This window comes from Elephas maximus, chromosome 2 (genome assembly GCF_024166365.1).
Source record: "Elephas maximus indicus isolate mEleMax1 chromosome 2, mEleMax1 primary haplotype, whole genome shotgun sequence".
Taxonomy (NCBI): Eukaryota; Metazoa; Chordata; class Mammalia; order Proboscidea; family Elephantidae; genus Elephas; species Elephas maximus.
In genome coordinates, this window is record NC_064820.1 from 40,184,093 (window position 1) to 40,199,162 (window position 15,070).

Consider the following 15,070-nt stretch of genomic DNA (forward strand, 5'->3'; position numbering starts at 1 on the left):
TTGTTGTTCATCTTTTGGATTTCTAATTGCTGTTTTTGTATGATTATCTAGTTGTTTGCTTATTTTGTTCCTGTATTGTTTTCCTCAATTCTTCCATTGTTTTGTCTATTTTCCATGATTTTGTCTATTTTTCCTTAATTTTGTCTACATTTTCCTTCATCTCTTGAAGAGTCCTGAATATTAGAGTTTTGAATTCCTTATCAGGTGGTTCCACTGCCTTTTCTTCTACCAGAAGGTCACCTGGTGTTTTATTACGGATGCTTTCTGGAACCATCTTGTCCTGTTTTTTAAATGTGTTTTGATGTTGCCTGCGTCTTCAGGACATTCAGGAATTATTTTCTTCATTAATTGTAGATTTTTTTCCTCCTGCTTTTTTGTTTTATTTGGTTATGTCTGGGCAGGCAGGCTGGGCATGGTTTGTTACTTGCTTGTCTATGGGCATGAAACTTCTCACCACCTTGTACAGATGGGAGGGTTGGTCGCCCAGCTATGATGCAGCAGTGCAGGTCTACTGAGAGGGAGGGGTGGGGATGGGTCTTCTGCGGCACATGCTGTGGCTGACAGGGCGAGGTACTGTGGTCCCCATCTATGCCACTCAGGGGTGTAGTGCACAGTGCATGGTGAAGATAGGTTTCAGGGAAGGGAGAGGATGTGATGTGTGGAACTATGTGGGTGAGAGAAAGAAGATAGAGTCATTGAAGCAAAAAAAAAAAAAAAGAAAGAAAAGGAAAAAAGAAAAGGCAAAAGAAAAAAATGAAGGAAAAAAGAAAAAGTGAAAAAATTATGATACTTAGGATTCAGTGAGTGGGGGCAAGGGAAACCCTGCAAGGCTGTGTGCTGGTGGCTCTCTAGCCAAGTGCTGCAGCTTGGCCTGTTGAGATAGGGTATGGGCAGTGCACAGGGCTAAGTGGGCTGGAGAAAGGAAAGAGAGAAGAAAGGAAGAACAAAACAAATAAAAGATCAAAACAAATCAAACTACAAAACAAAAACAACCACCACAAAAAATAAATATGGTGCTGGGGAGCTAGCCATTGAGGGTGGGGCATAATTGGGATGGTGGAGAGCTGATGCCTTTCTTGCCCAGCAGTGCAGCAGGGCGTGCTGAGAAGGAGCAGAGGCAGCATGGGGCCTAGATGGGAGGGAGAAGCAAAAGGGAGAAGGGGAAAGGTAAAGAAAAATAAAAAAAATATAGTGCTGTGGGAGCCGGCCTGTGGGGACAGCGCAGACCTGGGGAGGCCGTGTGCCAGAGGGAGAGGAGAGGTTTTGGTTGTTGGTCTCAGCTACTCAGGGAGCTCTCTGTTTTCTCACACACTTGCCCTCCACTCTCTATGGTGCCTCCTAGGCCAGAACTTCTTGTTGAGCACCAGGTCAGAAGAACAAGTTTGGATGAGACCTCAGTGAGGGAATGAGGGATGGGGAGTGGGGGGCTACGCAAAAGAAGCTCTAAGGAAGAGTTTAATGGAATGGCATGAAGCATCCATGGGGTGGGGCTGGGGACACCAGGTTGATGGTCTGAGTTAGAGCTGAGCTAGGTTCTGGCTCACAGCCCTGCTGAAAACCATCCAGGACAGCCAGGTGCCAGTTCTGCCAATATTTACAACATTGCTCATTCTCTAGGGAAAATTCAGGATCATTTCACAGGATGAAGAAGTGTTGAGAATCATGGCAAAATCTCAGATTTGTTTTTTCATTTTTTTTTTTTTTTTTAGTGGCAGGTAAGAAAGAGTGTATGAGGTATAAAGAAATATAGATTAAAAAACAACAACAATATATGACTGTGATTCAGTAATGAGCCTACTCTGAAGCCAATTAGGGCAGTTCTTGATTATTTGAGTACTTAGAGTTTCCCTTATGGATTTTACTGACCCCTGCCTTCCCTTTTCTTTCTCTCTGAAAGCTTATCTCTTTCACATAAAGAAAGAAAGAAGAAATCTTTCACATAGCACTGTTTATTAGTAGTACCTTTAGAAAACTCAAGAGAGGAGGGCAAGGCTGTGAAACTATGCTTAGTCAAATGTTCCTTTCACTCAGTTTAAAGGAGACAGTTAAAGCTAATGGAACATCTCGCTGTCCCCACAAAATGGACAGGAACACAGAGACAGTCACACAGGTAGCATATGCACAGGTACAGACATATACCACACAGAGTCCACACCAGAAGTATATATATACACACACATACACAGAAATACACACAGGTGCATACATGTAGAAGTATACGCTGGCAGACACACAGGTACACGGACAGAAGAATTTGTACTCAAGCACACACACAGAGAAGTTAATGCACACAGGTACACATGCAGAAATATGCAGAGGTACACACACACAGAATTGGACATACACAGGCATACCCATAGCATTAACTATGGACTTCGTTTCCCCAATTAGCACAGATAATACAAAGTTGCCACTGTTTCCCACCGTGTAACAGCAACCCCTTATATCTATTTAGTTTTTCAAAGATTTTTCACACACATTATTTCATTTGGGGTGGAGGAAACATCACTATCTTCACTTGACAAATGTGGAAGCCCAGAGAGATTAGGCAATTGGCTCAAGGCCACATGGTTAGTAACTGACTGAGCTGGGACTAGGTCTCATCATTCTCAGGGCTGTTTTACTCTGCTCCCTGAGTGAGGATGGAATGCAGAGCACAGTAACAAGCTTTTGCAAGTGCTCAAAATATTGCAAATAACTTAATAGCAGCAAAGGACACAAACGTTTCCATTTTTCACAACTGCATTGTAAGAGGACTGTGATGGACTCACCCCCCTCTCAAAAACACCCAGATAATTGAAGAGAGCAGGACAATCTCTTACTTACCATTCAGAAGATTGATGTTGAGAAAAAGTAGCAGAATGAAAACAACTGTGGATGCCACATTTTCCTTCATGTTGGTGCCCTTCTCTTTCTACCAGAAATGTCTCAGAGGTTCACTGGAAGAGAAGGCACCAGGCAACTTGGGTGAAATGACAGTCTGTGCAGGCACACGCCCTACTTTATTCTGGGTGTTTGCAATGGAGTCCCCTGCTTGCCTAATGTGAATGACAAAACAGGAGGAAAGGAATGTAGGAAAATGGAACGTAGTTGGTTGGATGGCTTGGCTCAGAAGTACCAGCTCACACATGTTGGGAAAAATTCTACCAGCAGAGGTCATCAGATGACAACGGAGGGAGTTCAAGGGAGCCACACAGTAGTCAGCTCCTTTGCACACACCCTAAAGAAAAATTGTTCTCTTTGTACCCTGCCATTCCCCAGTAGTATAGTACCCAGCCTATGTGACACAGGTTGTATCTACGTGCCCCACAAGAGAACCGTTCCAGGAAAGCTCTGGTTCTGATTCACCAGCCAAAAATAAGCTGGGCTGAGAAGTCCTCAATAAGACTCCAACCTGGCCCCACTGATGCCACCAAGTTAGGAAGGCATCCTCTAAAGTTTTAGGCTGGGAAAGCCCTGGAAGTCTTCTGGCTATGGACATGGTATAAACCACACAGTGAACTCTAGTGGACCTCCATGTGGTTTCTTTCTGCCTTCGAGAAACCCTGTAAACAGATGATAAACCCCAGTAATAATTCAAATCCTTTGGGTTCAGAGTGTTAGGTAAATTTTGAACCTGCAGGGTTTGAGTGTCTGGAGCAATTTATTATTAATATTATAATTTTTACCCTTGGAGCAAGTTTCAAAGCCTCTAAATGCCCTTCTAAGAAAAAGGGATTTTAAAAGACGTTTGAAAAAGACTCATTAGTCTTGTTGGACTTCAACTCTCATAAAACAGTGGATTTCATGAACTAAGTATAAATTTGCAGAAACACATGAGTAAAATTTTCCTTTAAATTTCATGGTTTTTTAAATCCAGGGAAGAAAATTCAGGGGCAAGGCTGCCCATCTTGGGACGTTTGAAAAGGGTGTGTGTTGTTTGTTGAGCCCCTAAAAGACCAACTTTTGCCCTTTCTTGCTGACCAGAAGTTGGCTCTCATCTGCCAGCTGAAAACCACCTAATGGACGACTTCTGGAGGGCTTTTTCCACCTGTTACTACCTCATCAGAGACATACTGAGAAATAGAATCTTAGTGACAACAGAGTTTTGAGACACATAGGCTCCATCAACACCTCTTTTATATTGAGGCTCCTCGTCTACTAACTGATCCCAGATGAACTGTGAGGTAGCCTGTGTGTTGTTCTTTGAGGGCCTTGTACTTGCTGTCCCAGGATTTCTTCCAAATGCCTCTGATGTGGTGCAGTCTATACTGCCCCTCAGGTTCAACTAATTGAGACTGTTATTAAAGGCTCATAATAGGTTTAACCAGTGCTTTAGATGGTTCATTCTGGTTCGACCCTCCACTTAGAATTTGCATTTCCATGCCAGATATACTGAATCAGAGTGTACATTTTAACAAGATCCCCAGATGATTCTTACATGTGTACACAGGAATTTTAAAAAGATATACCAGATATACCTAGTCAGAATCTATAGTTTAACAAGATCACCTGGGGATCTTGTTAAACTATAGATTCTGACTAGGTATATCTGGTATAGACATGCAAATTCTCAGCAGGGGGTCAAACTGAATGAACCAGCTTGAAGCCTCGGGTTTAACATAGGAGCCCTGGTGGTGCAGTGGTTAAGCCCTCAGTCGCTAATAGAAAGTTCAAAAGCTCAAACCCACCTGCCACTCCATGGGAGAAAAGACCTGGTGATCTGTTCCTGTAAAGATTAAACCCATTGCCACTGAGTTGATTCCAACTCACAGTGACCCTATAGGACAGAGTCAAATTGCCCTGTAGCGTTTCCAAGAAGTGGCTGGTGAATTTAGACTTCTGACCTTTTGGTTAGCAGACAAGCTCTTAACTGCTGCACTATCAGGGCTCCATAAAGATTACAGCCTAGGAAAGCCTGTGGGGCAGTTCTGCTCTATTGTATAGGGTTGCTATGAATTGGAATCGACTCGATGGCACACAAGAACAACAACGGGTTTAAAATAGGGCCTACCACTCATGGGACACCCGTTACAGGCAGACACTCTGGTAAGTACCTTAATCATTTAAATTTCATTTAGTTCTCATAACAGTTTCATAAGTAGATACAGGTTATTACCATCCCTTTTTCACAGGTGAGGAAACTCAAGTGCAGAGAGGTTGAATAAATTGTCAGTCACATGCCACTGGGAGAGAGAAATCTGGCACTTAGAGCTTCTGGAAAATCACCTTGAATCCTGGAAGGTTTGAGATGGATGGTGCAATTATTTCCCCTTCTACATGGGAGACAGTGGAGACAGAAGCAACTGCTCCAAGGTAAGCAACACTCCTAGCCTCATACAGGTATGGAGTGCCAGGCAGGAGAAGGCAAGTCAGGGCTGCAAAGAGCAAATTTCAGCTACTGGTTCTCCTTAGTCCCAGACCAAACCTGTCGGTGTCAAGTAGATTCTGACTCATGGAGACCCAGTGTGTTACAGAGTAGAGCTGCTCTGTAGGGTTTTCTTGGCTGTGATCTTTATGGAAGTACATTGCCAGACTCTTCTCCTGCAGCACCACTGGGTGGGTTTGAATACCAACCTTTAGGTTAGTAGTTGATTGCAAACTGTTTGTGCCACCCAGGGACCTACTCCTTAGTCCAGGGGATCTCAAACCTTTTTGATTTCACTAATCCAGCATCATTAGATACATATGAAAACAAGCCCAAACCAAAACAACAGTTACTGTTGAGTCAATTCTGACTCATGGCAAACAACCGCATGTGTGCCTGAGTAGAACTGTGAGCCATAGGGTTTTCAAAGCCTGATTTTTTTTTTTTTTTTTGAAGTAGATCACCAGGCCTTTATTCCAGGGTACTTCTGGGTGGACTCAAACCTACAATCTTTCAGTTAGTAGCTAAGCACACTAACTGTTTGCACCATCCAGGAACTCTAGGTATGTATAGGCCTTGAAGGAAATGAGTCCTTTGCCCTGGCTATCTGGTGACCTCAGCCTAGCTTGGGGATGAGATTCTGGCCATCATTTGAAGGATTTGTGCAACATCCCTTTATTGACACTTCCCTACTCTTTTGGTTATTGCATCAAAACGCTTGAGCTCAACAAGCTATAAATCACACCTTGCAGGCAAGGTCAGATGCAATCCAGACAGCCCTGCCAAATCAGGCTGCATATGTTTTGCAGAAGAATCACTGTAATGGGGAGCAGAGCGGAGGTCTGACAGTAGCAGATATTGTCCAGTCTGCTTCTACTCCCTATGTGCTGGTTCAAGCTCAAAGATACTCTCCTAAAGAAAATCTTCCTACAACAGTGTTTTCACTGTTATAGACTAAAAAGAGACAACTTTTATCTGGGGTTTGCTAAAGTGTATCCTGGGTTCTGGTTGCCATGTGCACTTTTTAATGCCTTAAAACCCCTGTGTCTGGGAATTAGGTGTACTCACAGTAGTGTAGTTATTGTGTTTCACTAATGATTTTCCAACTCATCGTGCTTCTGACTCCTAGCAGGGCAAACACACTGGGGTAAGTAACCATTAGAAAAAAATATAACCGCCGCTGCTCACCCATAGGGTGCTATGCTGGATGCTAATTCCCATTACCCATTGTGGGGCCTCCCAGCACTGACCACATGTCCCGCTTGTCCACTGACCATTTTTCATAGCTGGCAGACATGAGGCTGGGGGTAAATATGGTTTTTGTCTCTCTGAGCCCACCCCTCATTGCAAGCAGGATCTTGATCAACAGCAAGCATGACCCTTCTTATTCATTGTATTTGGTACTGGGACACTCAAAGAGGGTCCATATGCTACTTTTAATAATGGTTACAAGTAACAAATGGCTCCAAACATTTGGAGTCCAATTAGCAAACCGTCAACCTCCCACACTCAGCCCTAGGACAAGGATTTGAAGCTTCACTCCTTACTAGCTCCCTGGGTATGTTTGTGGTTTAAAAACGCAAGACTTGGAACTGAATAGCAGGTTTGTAGCAGGTAAGCAGCCCCTGGCTCACCTCTACCTGCCTTGGTTTCCTTGCTTCTGAATGCGCCCATCTTTATGCTGTTCCCCATTACCTTTTTCAAATATTCCTTCTCACCATGCTATGTCCCACTGTGGTGTGACCTCCACGAAACCCCTTCTTCCTCAGTTTGTCCTGCATCAACTCTGATCCTGTTTAAACCCTCTCTTTCTAAAAGCCTTCATTCATCACCTTGTTGCATTAAGTCAAATCTCTGCCATAGAGGCCAAGAGTTGAGACACAAGTCCAGCAACCTGTGCCCTGCAGCTTGCACTTTTGAGAAACAGAGCCACTCTCTCCAGATGGAAAATTAGAGCCACAGTCCCATAGCCTGGATTGATCCTACTATGCACGTTAGGAGGGGTGTGCCACCAGAGAGGAGGCAGCATGGCCTTCTGAGAGTTAAAAATAACAGATCCGAGCTTCCAACCCTCCCCTCTCTGCTGTCAATTTCTGTGCTCCCCAACCCCTCATCCTTTGTGATACCTTTGGAGTCCATCTACCCATTTGACCTACCCAGCTGTTGTGGATTGAATTGTGCCCCCCAAAATATGTGTCAACTTGGTTAGGCCGTAATTCCCCGTATTGTGTAGTTGTCCTTCATTTCATGATTTTCCTATGTGTTATAAATCATAATCTCTGCCTGTGGTTAAAGAGGATTAGGGTGAGATATAACACCCTTGCTCAACTTACATCCCTGATCCAATGTAAAGGGAGTTTCCCTGGGGTGTCTGCACCACGTTTTATCTTACAAGAGATAAAAGGAAAGGGAAACAAGCAGAGAGTTGGGGACCTCATACCATCAAGAAAGCAGTGCTGGGACCAGAGTGAATCCTTTGGACCAAGGATTCCTGCTTGGAGAAGCTCTGAGTCCAGGGGAAGATTGATGACAAGGACCTTCTCCAGAGCTGAAAAAGGAAGCCTTTTCCTAGAGCTGTCACCTTGAATTTGGACTTCTAGCTTACCACAGTTTGCGAGAATAAAATTCTGATTGTTAAAGCCATCCACTTGTGGTATTTTTGTTACAGCAGCACTGAATAACTAAGACACCAGCCCTGAGCCAAACCTGAAGGCCAGAAATCTCAGCTCTACCATTTTGTGGGACGTACTCTCAAGACCTGATGTCAGGTGAGCCCTGGAGTGAGTGTAGTTCTGCCCGGTCCTGCCTTATCTGCCACTGTGCTTCCAAGGCTCTACTTGGATTTTCTCCTCAATTTTTCTGACTCTGGAAATGGACCTATCTTTCTCTGAAGCCCCACCTAGCTCTTACAAGTCCGATTCCCTAATGGACAAGCAGGGTCCAATCCAAGGTTTGGATTTTTTTAAAGACTGTCACACATATGCACAAATCACAAGTATGCAGCTTAATGAATTACTGCAAAGTCAATAATCCATGTTACCACCCAGCTTGAGATAGAACTAAGAGCACCCCAGAAATCCCCATTGCCCCTCCTTTCAATCTCTAAAGGAACCACTCTCCTGACGTCTAACATGACAGATTAGTTTTGGCTACTTTTGAACTTTATGTAAATGGAATTATACAGTATGTGCTTTATGATTGTGTGTGTCTGGCTTTTTTCATTCCACATTGTGTGATTCACCCTTGTTGTTAATGTAGTTTTACTGATTTTCATTTCATCTCCATTCATAGTACATCATATGAATCATTATTAATTCAACTGCTGATGAACATTTGAGTTCTTTCCAGTTTTTGCCAAACTTTGGATTTTCTAAGGCTAAAAGGCAACAATCAAGACTCAGATGGCATGGGGGGCCCTGTACTCCACGTATCAACTTCAGGCTCCTCGCCAACTTCAATTCTGCACCATAAATGGTTATTAGACTGCCTGCTATACCTCTTGACTATTAACCCAAATTAAATTTCAAATGCCTTTCTTGTCCTAAAAAATGCAAAAAACAAACAAACAAAAAAAAAACAAAAAAAAACCTTTTTTCTTGTAAACAGATTTTAAGTGCAATCATCCATTCTTTTAAGAGTGAGGCTCTGTACTAGGTGATTTATTTGGAGTCCGTCTGGTTCGGGTCCTCTGCCCACTGGTTCTCCTTACCTGCCATGCTCCACCTGGGGTAGATACCCTAAGACTAAAATAACGGGGGAAGAATTCCAAATGTGGCCTTTGGCTGCCAGTAGCCTGGCTTTTCTTTCTAATACAGAATGCCAACATTAAGTTTGGAAAACAAAGGACATAGTCTGCTCAGGGTGGGGAGAGCAGCAGGAGGGATTAGCTATTTCACACCAGGCTCCAGATTAAGATCCTTATAACAGTTCTGCCCAAGGTCAATTACTCTGAGTGAATAACTCAATCAATGAAGTCTTAAAGGAACAACAACAATAACAAAACTAAGATTCTAAAATATGGAATAAAATTCTGCGTGTGGGATAACTGGTCCTATGCTAACCTTTCCAAATGCTAGATTTGGAGCCAGAATAGTTCTCTGTATTTGACAGGAGAATTCAAAGAGATTTCAAAGGTATAACAACTATCTTTTTTTTTCCCTTGTGCTTTAGGTGAAAGTTTACAGCTCAAGTTAATTTCTCATTCAAAATGTGTATACATATTGTTTTGTGACATGGGTTACAATCCCCACAATGTGACACCATGCCCCCACTTTCCACCCTGGGTTCCCTGTGTCCATCTGTCCAGTTGCTGTCCCTTCTTGCCTTCTTGTCTTGCTTTTGAACAGGAGTTACCCGTTTGGTCTCATATATTTGATTGAACTAAGAAGCACATTCCTCATGTGTGTTATTTTTTGTTTTGTAAGCCTGTCTAATCTTTGACTGAAAAGTGGGCTTTGGGGAGGGTTTCAGTTCTGGGTTAGCAGAGTGTCTGGGGATATAGTGTTGGGGGCTCCTCCAGTCTTTGTCAGACCATTAAGTCTGGTTTTTTTTTCATGAATTTGAATTCTGTTCTACATTTTTCTCCTGCTCTGTCCGGGATTCTGTTGTGATCCCTGTCAGAGTGTTCCTTTGTGGTAGCCGGGCACCATCTAGTTCTTCTGGTCTCAAGCTGGTGGAGTCTCTGGTTTTTGTGGTCCTTTAGTCTTTTGGGCTAGTATTTTCCTTGGGTCTTTGGTTTTCTCCATTCTGCTTTGCTCTGGATGGGATGAAACCAATAGATGAATCTTAGGTGGCTGCTCCCAAGCTTTTAAGACCCCAGATGCTACTCACCAAAATGGGGTGAACATTTTCTTCATGAACTATGTTATGCAAATTGACCTAGATGTCCCCAAAGACTATGGTCCCCAGCCCCCAGCCCCAGGTACTCAGTCCCTAAAAGTGTTTCAGTGTGTCTAGGAAATTTCTGTGGTCCAGTTGTGCTGACTTCCCCATATTGTGTGCTGTTCTTCCCTTCACCGAAGTTGACACTTGTCTACTATCTACTCAGTGATTTCTTCTCCCTCTCCCTTCCCATCCTCGTAACCAAAGAATACTTTTTTTTCTGTGCATAAACCTTTTCTTGAGTTTTTATAATAGCAGTTTCATATAATATTTGTCCTTTTGTGGTTGACTTATTTTGCTCAGCATAATGCCCTCCGGATTCATCCACATTGTGAGATGTTTCATGGATTCATCATTTTTCTTTCTCGTTGCATAGCATTCCATTATGTGTATGTACCATAATTTGTTTATCCATTCATCTGTTGATGGGCATTTAGGCTGTTTCCATCTTTTTGCTATTGTGAATAGTGCTGCAATGAACATGGGTATGCATGTGCCTGTTCATGTGATGGCTCTTATTTCTCTAGGGTATATTCCTAGGAGTGGGATTGTTGAATCATATATTTCTATTTCTAGCTTTTTAAGGAAGTGTCATATCATTTTCCAAAGTGATTGTACCATTTTACATTCCCACCAGCAGTGCATAAGAGTTCTGATCTCTCCATAACCTTTCCAACATTTGTTATTTTGTGTTTTTTTTTTTTTTTTATTGTCAGGGTAAGATGGTATCTCAATGTAGTTTTGATTTGCATTTCTCTAATGGCTAATGATCGCGAGCATTTCCTCATGTATATGTTAGCTGCCTGAATGTCTTCTTTGGTGAATTGTCTGTTCATGTCCTTTGCCCACTTTTAATAGGATTATTTATCTTTTTATTCTTTAAGTGTTGCAGTATCTTGTAGATTTTAGAGATTAGACCCTTGTTGGATATGTCGTAGCCAAAAAATTTTTCCCAGCCTGTAGATCCTCTTTTTACTCTTTTGGTGAAGACTTTTTGATGAGCGTAAGTGTTTAATTTTTAGGAGCTCCCAGTTATCTAGTTTCTCTTCTGGTGTTTGGGCATTGCTGGTTATGGTTTCCATCCTATTTATGCCATATAGTAGGGCCCTGGCATTGTCCCTATTTTTTCTTCCATGATCTTTAATGTTTTAGATTTTATATTTAGGTCTTTGATCCATTTTGAGTTAGCTTTTGTGTATGGTATGAGATATGGATATTGTTTCATTTTCTTACAAATGAGCATCCAATTATGCCAGCACAATTTGTTAAATAGACTGTCCTTTCCCCATTTAATGGACATTGGGACTTTGTCAAATATTGGCTGCTCATGGATGGATTTAGGTCTGGGTTCTCAATCTACCAGTACCAGACTGTTTTGACCACCATGGCTATATAATAGGTTTTTTAAAATCAGGTAGTGTGTGGCCTCCCACTTTGTTTTTCTTCAGTAATAATTTGCTTATCCATGGCCTCTTCCCCTTCCATATAAAGTTGATGATTTGTTTCTCTATCTCACTAAAGAATGCTGTTGGGATTTGGATTGGGATTGCATTGTATCTGTAGATTGCTTTGGGTAGAATTGACATTTTACAGTGTTGAGTCTTCCTATGCATGAGTAAAGTATGTTTTTTCACTTAAGTAGTCTGTTTTGGTTTCTTGCGATAGAGTCTTGCAGTTTTCTTTATATAGGTCTTTTACATCTCTGGTTAGGTTTATTCCTAAGTATTTTATATTCTTGGGGGCTATTGTAAATGGTATTGATTTGGTGATTTCCTCTACAATGTTCTCTTTGTTGGTGTAGAGGAATCCAACTGATTTTTTGTATGTTTTGTATCCTGATACTTTGCTGAACTCTTCTATTAGTTCCAGTAGTTTTCTTGTGGATTCTTTAGGGTTTTCTGTGTATAAGACTCAAATCATCTGCAAACAGAGAAACATTTACTTCTTCCTTTCCAATCTGGATGCCTTTTATTTCTTTGTCTAGCCTAATTACCCTGGCTAGGACCTCCAGCACAATGTTGAATAAGAATGGTGATAAAAGGTATCCTTATCTGGTCCTCCTTCTCAAGGGGAATGCTTTCAGACACTCTTCATTTAGGATGATGTTGGCTGTTGGCTTTGTATAAATGCCCTTTGTCACGTTGAGGAATTTCCCTTCTATTCCTATTTTGCTAAGAGTTTTTATCCTGAATGGGTGTTAGATTTTGTCAAATGCCTTTTCTTCATTGATTGACAAGATCATGTGGTTCTTTTCTCTTGTTTTATTTACGTGATGGGTTACATTGGTTGATTTTCTAATATTAGACCATCCCTGCATGTTGCTGTTGTTGTTAGGTGCCATCAAGTCAGTCCCAATGCATAATGGCCCTATGACAACAAAATGAAACACTGCCTGGTCCTGCGCCATCCTCACAATGGTTCTTATACTTGAGCCCATTGTTGAAGCCACTGTGTCAATCCATCTCATTCAGGGCCTTTCTCTTTTTTGCTGACCCTCTACTTTTTTTGCTACTTTACCAAGCATGATGTCCTTCTCCTGATAACATGTCTAAAGTATGTGAGACATAACCTTGCCATTCTTGCTTCTAAGGAGCATTCTGGCTGTACTTCTTCCAAGACAGATTTGTTCCTTCTTTTGGCAGTCCATGGTTTATTCAATATTCCTCGCCAACACCACAATTTAAAGGCATCAACTTTTCTGTTTTCCTTGAGGCTTGAATTTTTTTTCAGTTCTTTCAACTCGAGAAATGTCGAGCATATTCTTCCCTTTTTCTTTTCTATCTCCAAATCTTTGTACATGTCATTATAATACTTTGTCTTCTCAAGCTGCCCTTTGAAATCTTCTGTTCAGCTTTTTACTTCATTATTTCTTCCTTTTGCTTTAGCTACTTTATGTTCAAGAGCAAGTTTCAGTCTCTTCTAACATCCATTTTGGTCTTTTCTTTCTTTCCTGTATTTTTAATGACTTTTTGCTTTCTTCATGTATAATGTCCTTGATGTCATTCCACAACTCGTCTGATCATTCAGTCAAGCCTCGTGTTGCAATATTTCAACAAATGGATGCAGGATTGGAAGTGCTTACTCACCTATGCCAAGAAATTTGGAAGAGAACTTCCTTTTAATTTCAATTAGGTCTGTTGTGGTATCACCCATCTCTTTTCTTATTCAGGTTATATTTTCTTCCTCTTCTTTTTTCTTTGGTCAGTTTTGCCAATGGTTTAGTCGATCTTTTCCAAGAACCAACTTTTGATCTTGTTGATTCTTTCTATTGTTTTTCTATTCTCTATTTCATTTATTACTGCTCTAATGTTTACTTCCTTTCTTCTGGTGCTTGAGGGTGTCTTTTGTTGCTCTCTTTTTGTTCGAGTTGTAGGCCTAACATTTCGATTTGGGCCCTTTATTCTTTTTTGATGTGTGCATTTATTGCTATAACTTGACCTCTAAGCACTGTTTTTCCTGTGTTCCAAAGGTTTTGGTAAGATGTGCTTTCATTCTCATTTGATTCTATATATATATATATATTTTTTCCCATCCTTGATTTTTTCTATTACTTTATTGTTTATAAGCAAGGTATTGTTCAATTTCTATGTATTTGATTTTTTTTTTCAGTGCTGTTTCTGTTATTGATTTCTACTTTCATGGCATTATGATCAGAGAAGATATTTTGTATTATTTCAATGTTTTGGATTCTGTTAAGGCTTGCCTTGTGGACAAAAATGTGTTCTGTTCTGGGTAGTGTTACATGTGCTTTGGAAAAGAATGTACACTTTGCAGCTGTTGGGTGGAATATTCTGTATATGTCTGTGAGGTAGAGTTAGTTGATTGTGGAATTTAAATCTTCTGTATCTTTACTGAGTTTTTTTCTAGATGTTCTGTCCTTCACTGAAAGTGGCAGGTTGAAGTCTCCTACTATTATTTTGGAACTGTCCATTTCTCTTTTCAATGCCATTAGAGTTTGTTTTATGTATTTTGGGGCCCTGTCATTGGGTGCATATGTGTATATTATGGTTATATCCTCCCAGTGTATTGACTCTTTAATCATTATAGAGTGCCCTTCCTTAACCTTTATGGTGGATTTTGCTTTAAAGGCTATTTTATCAGAGATTAATATCACCATTCCTGCTCTTTTTTGGTTATTGTTTGCTTGATATATATTTTTTTATCCTTTGAGTTTTAGTTTGTTTATATCTTTGTGTCTAAGGTGTGTCTCTCATAGACAGTATACAGATGGATTGTGTTATTTACCCATTCTGCTATTGTTTCTTTACTCCTGCATTTAGGCCATTTGCATTCCATGTAGCTATTGATAGGTATGAGTTTACTGCTGTCAATTTGATTTTTTTTTTTTTTATGGTGTTGACAGTTTCTTTGTTTTGCTTAATTTTCTGTGCTGTGTTCTTTTTGTTTATGTATTTCCTTTTCATCTCTTTCATTATTGTTGGTTTTGTGTTTGCTGAGTCTTTGTTTTTCTTCTTTTTTATTTTGATGGGTAGGTTCATTAGCTTCCTTTGTGGTTACCTTGAAACTTACCTTTATTTTTCTAAGTTTAAACCAGTCTTTTATTTCTTGATATCACCTTGGCTTCCTCTCTGTATGGAAGTTCTATGACTATACCATATATTCCTTCTTTTTTGTTTTGATGTTGTTGTCATTTACATATTGACATCTCTAGTTCACTATTTTCAGTCTTTCAGCGTTGATTTATTTTTGTGAATTCCCTATTTGTGTTGAAATATGGTTGATCTGCCCTATGTCCTAGTCTTAGATTGTTGTCTGATGTAGTTGGTTTTCTAACTGGAGGACTCCCTTTAATATTTCTTGTAATTTTGGTCGGGTTTTTAC

General features: G+C 40.8%; 1 protein-coding gene across 2 annotated transcripts in view; it reads right to left on the minus strand.

The window, feature by feature from the left end:
* The window catches only part of PRLR (prolactin receptor), a 231,837-nt gene that overhangs the window by 35,332 nt on the left and 181,435 nt on the right, over nucleotides 1-15,070 (minus strand). For both annotated transcript variants that reach the window (XM_049862125.1, XM_049862131.1), the window contains exon 2: nucleotides 2,827-2,939. In XM_049862125.1, coding sequence (XP_049718082.1) covers nucleotides 2,827-2,896 — 70 coding nt within the window. In that variant the 5' untranslated portion in view covers nucleotides 2,897-2,939. The remainder of the gene's footprint in view (nucleotides 1-2,826; nucleotides 2,940-15,070) is intronic.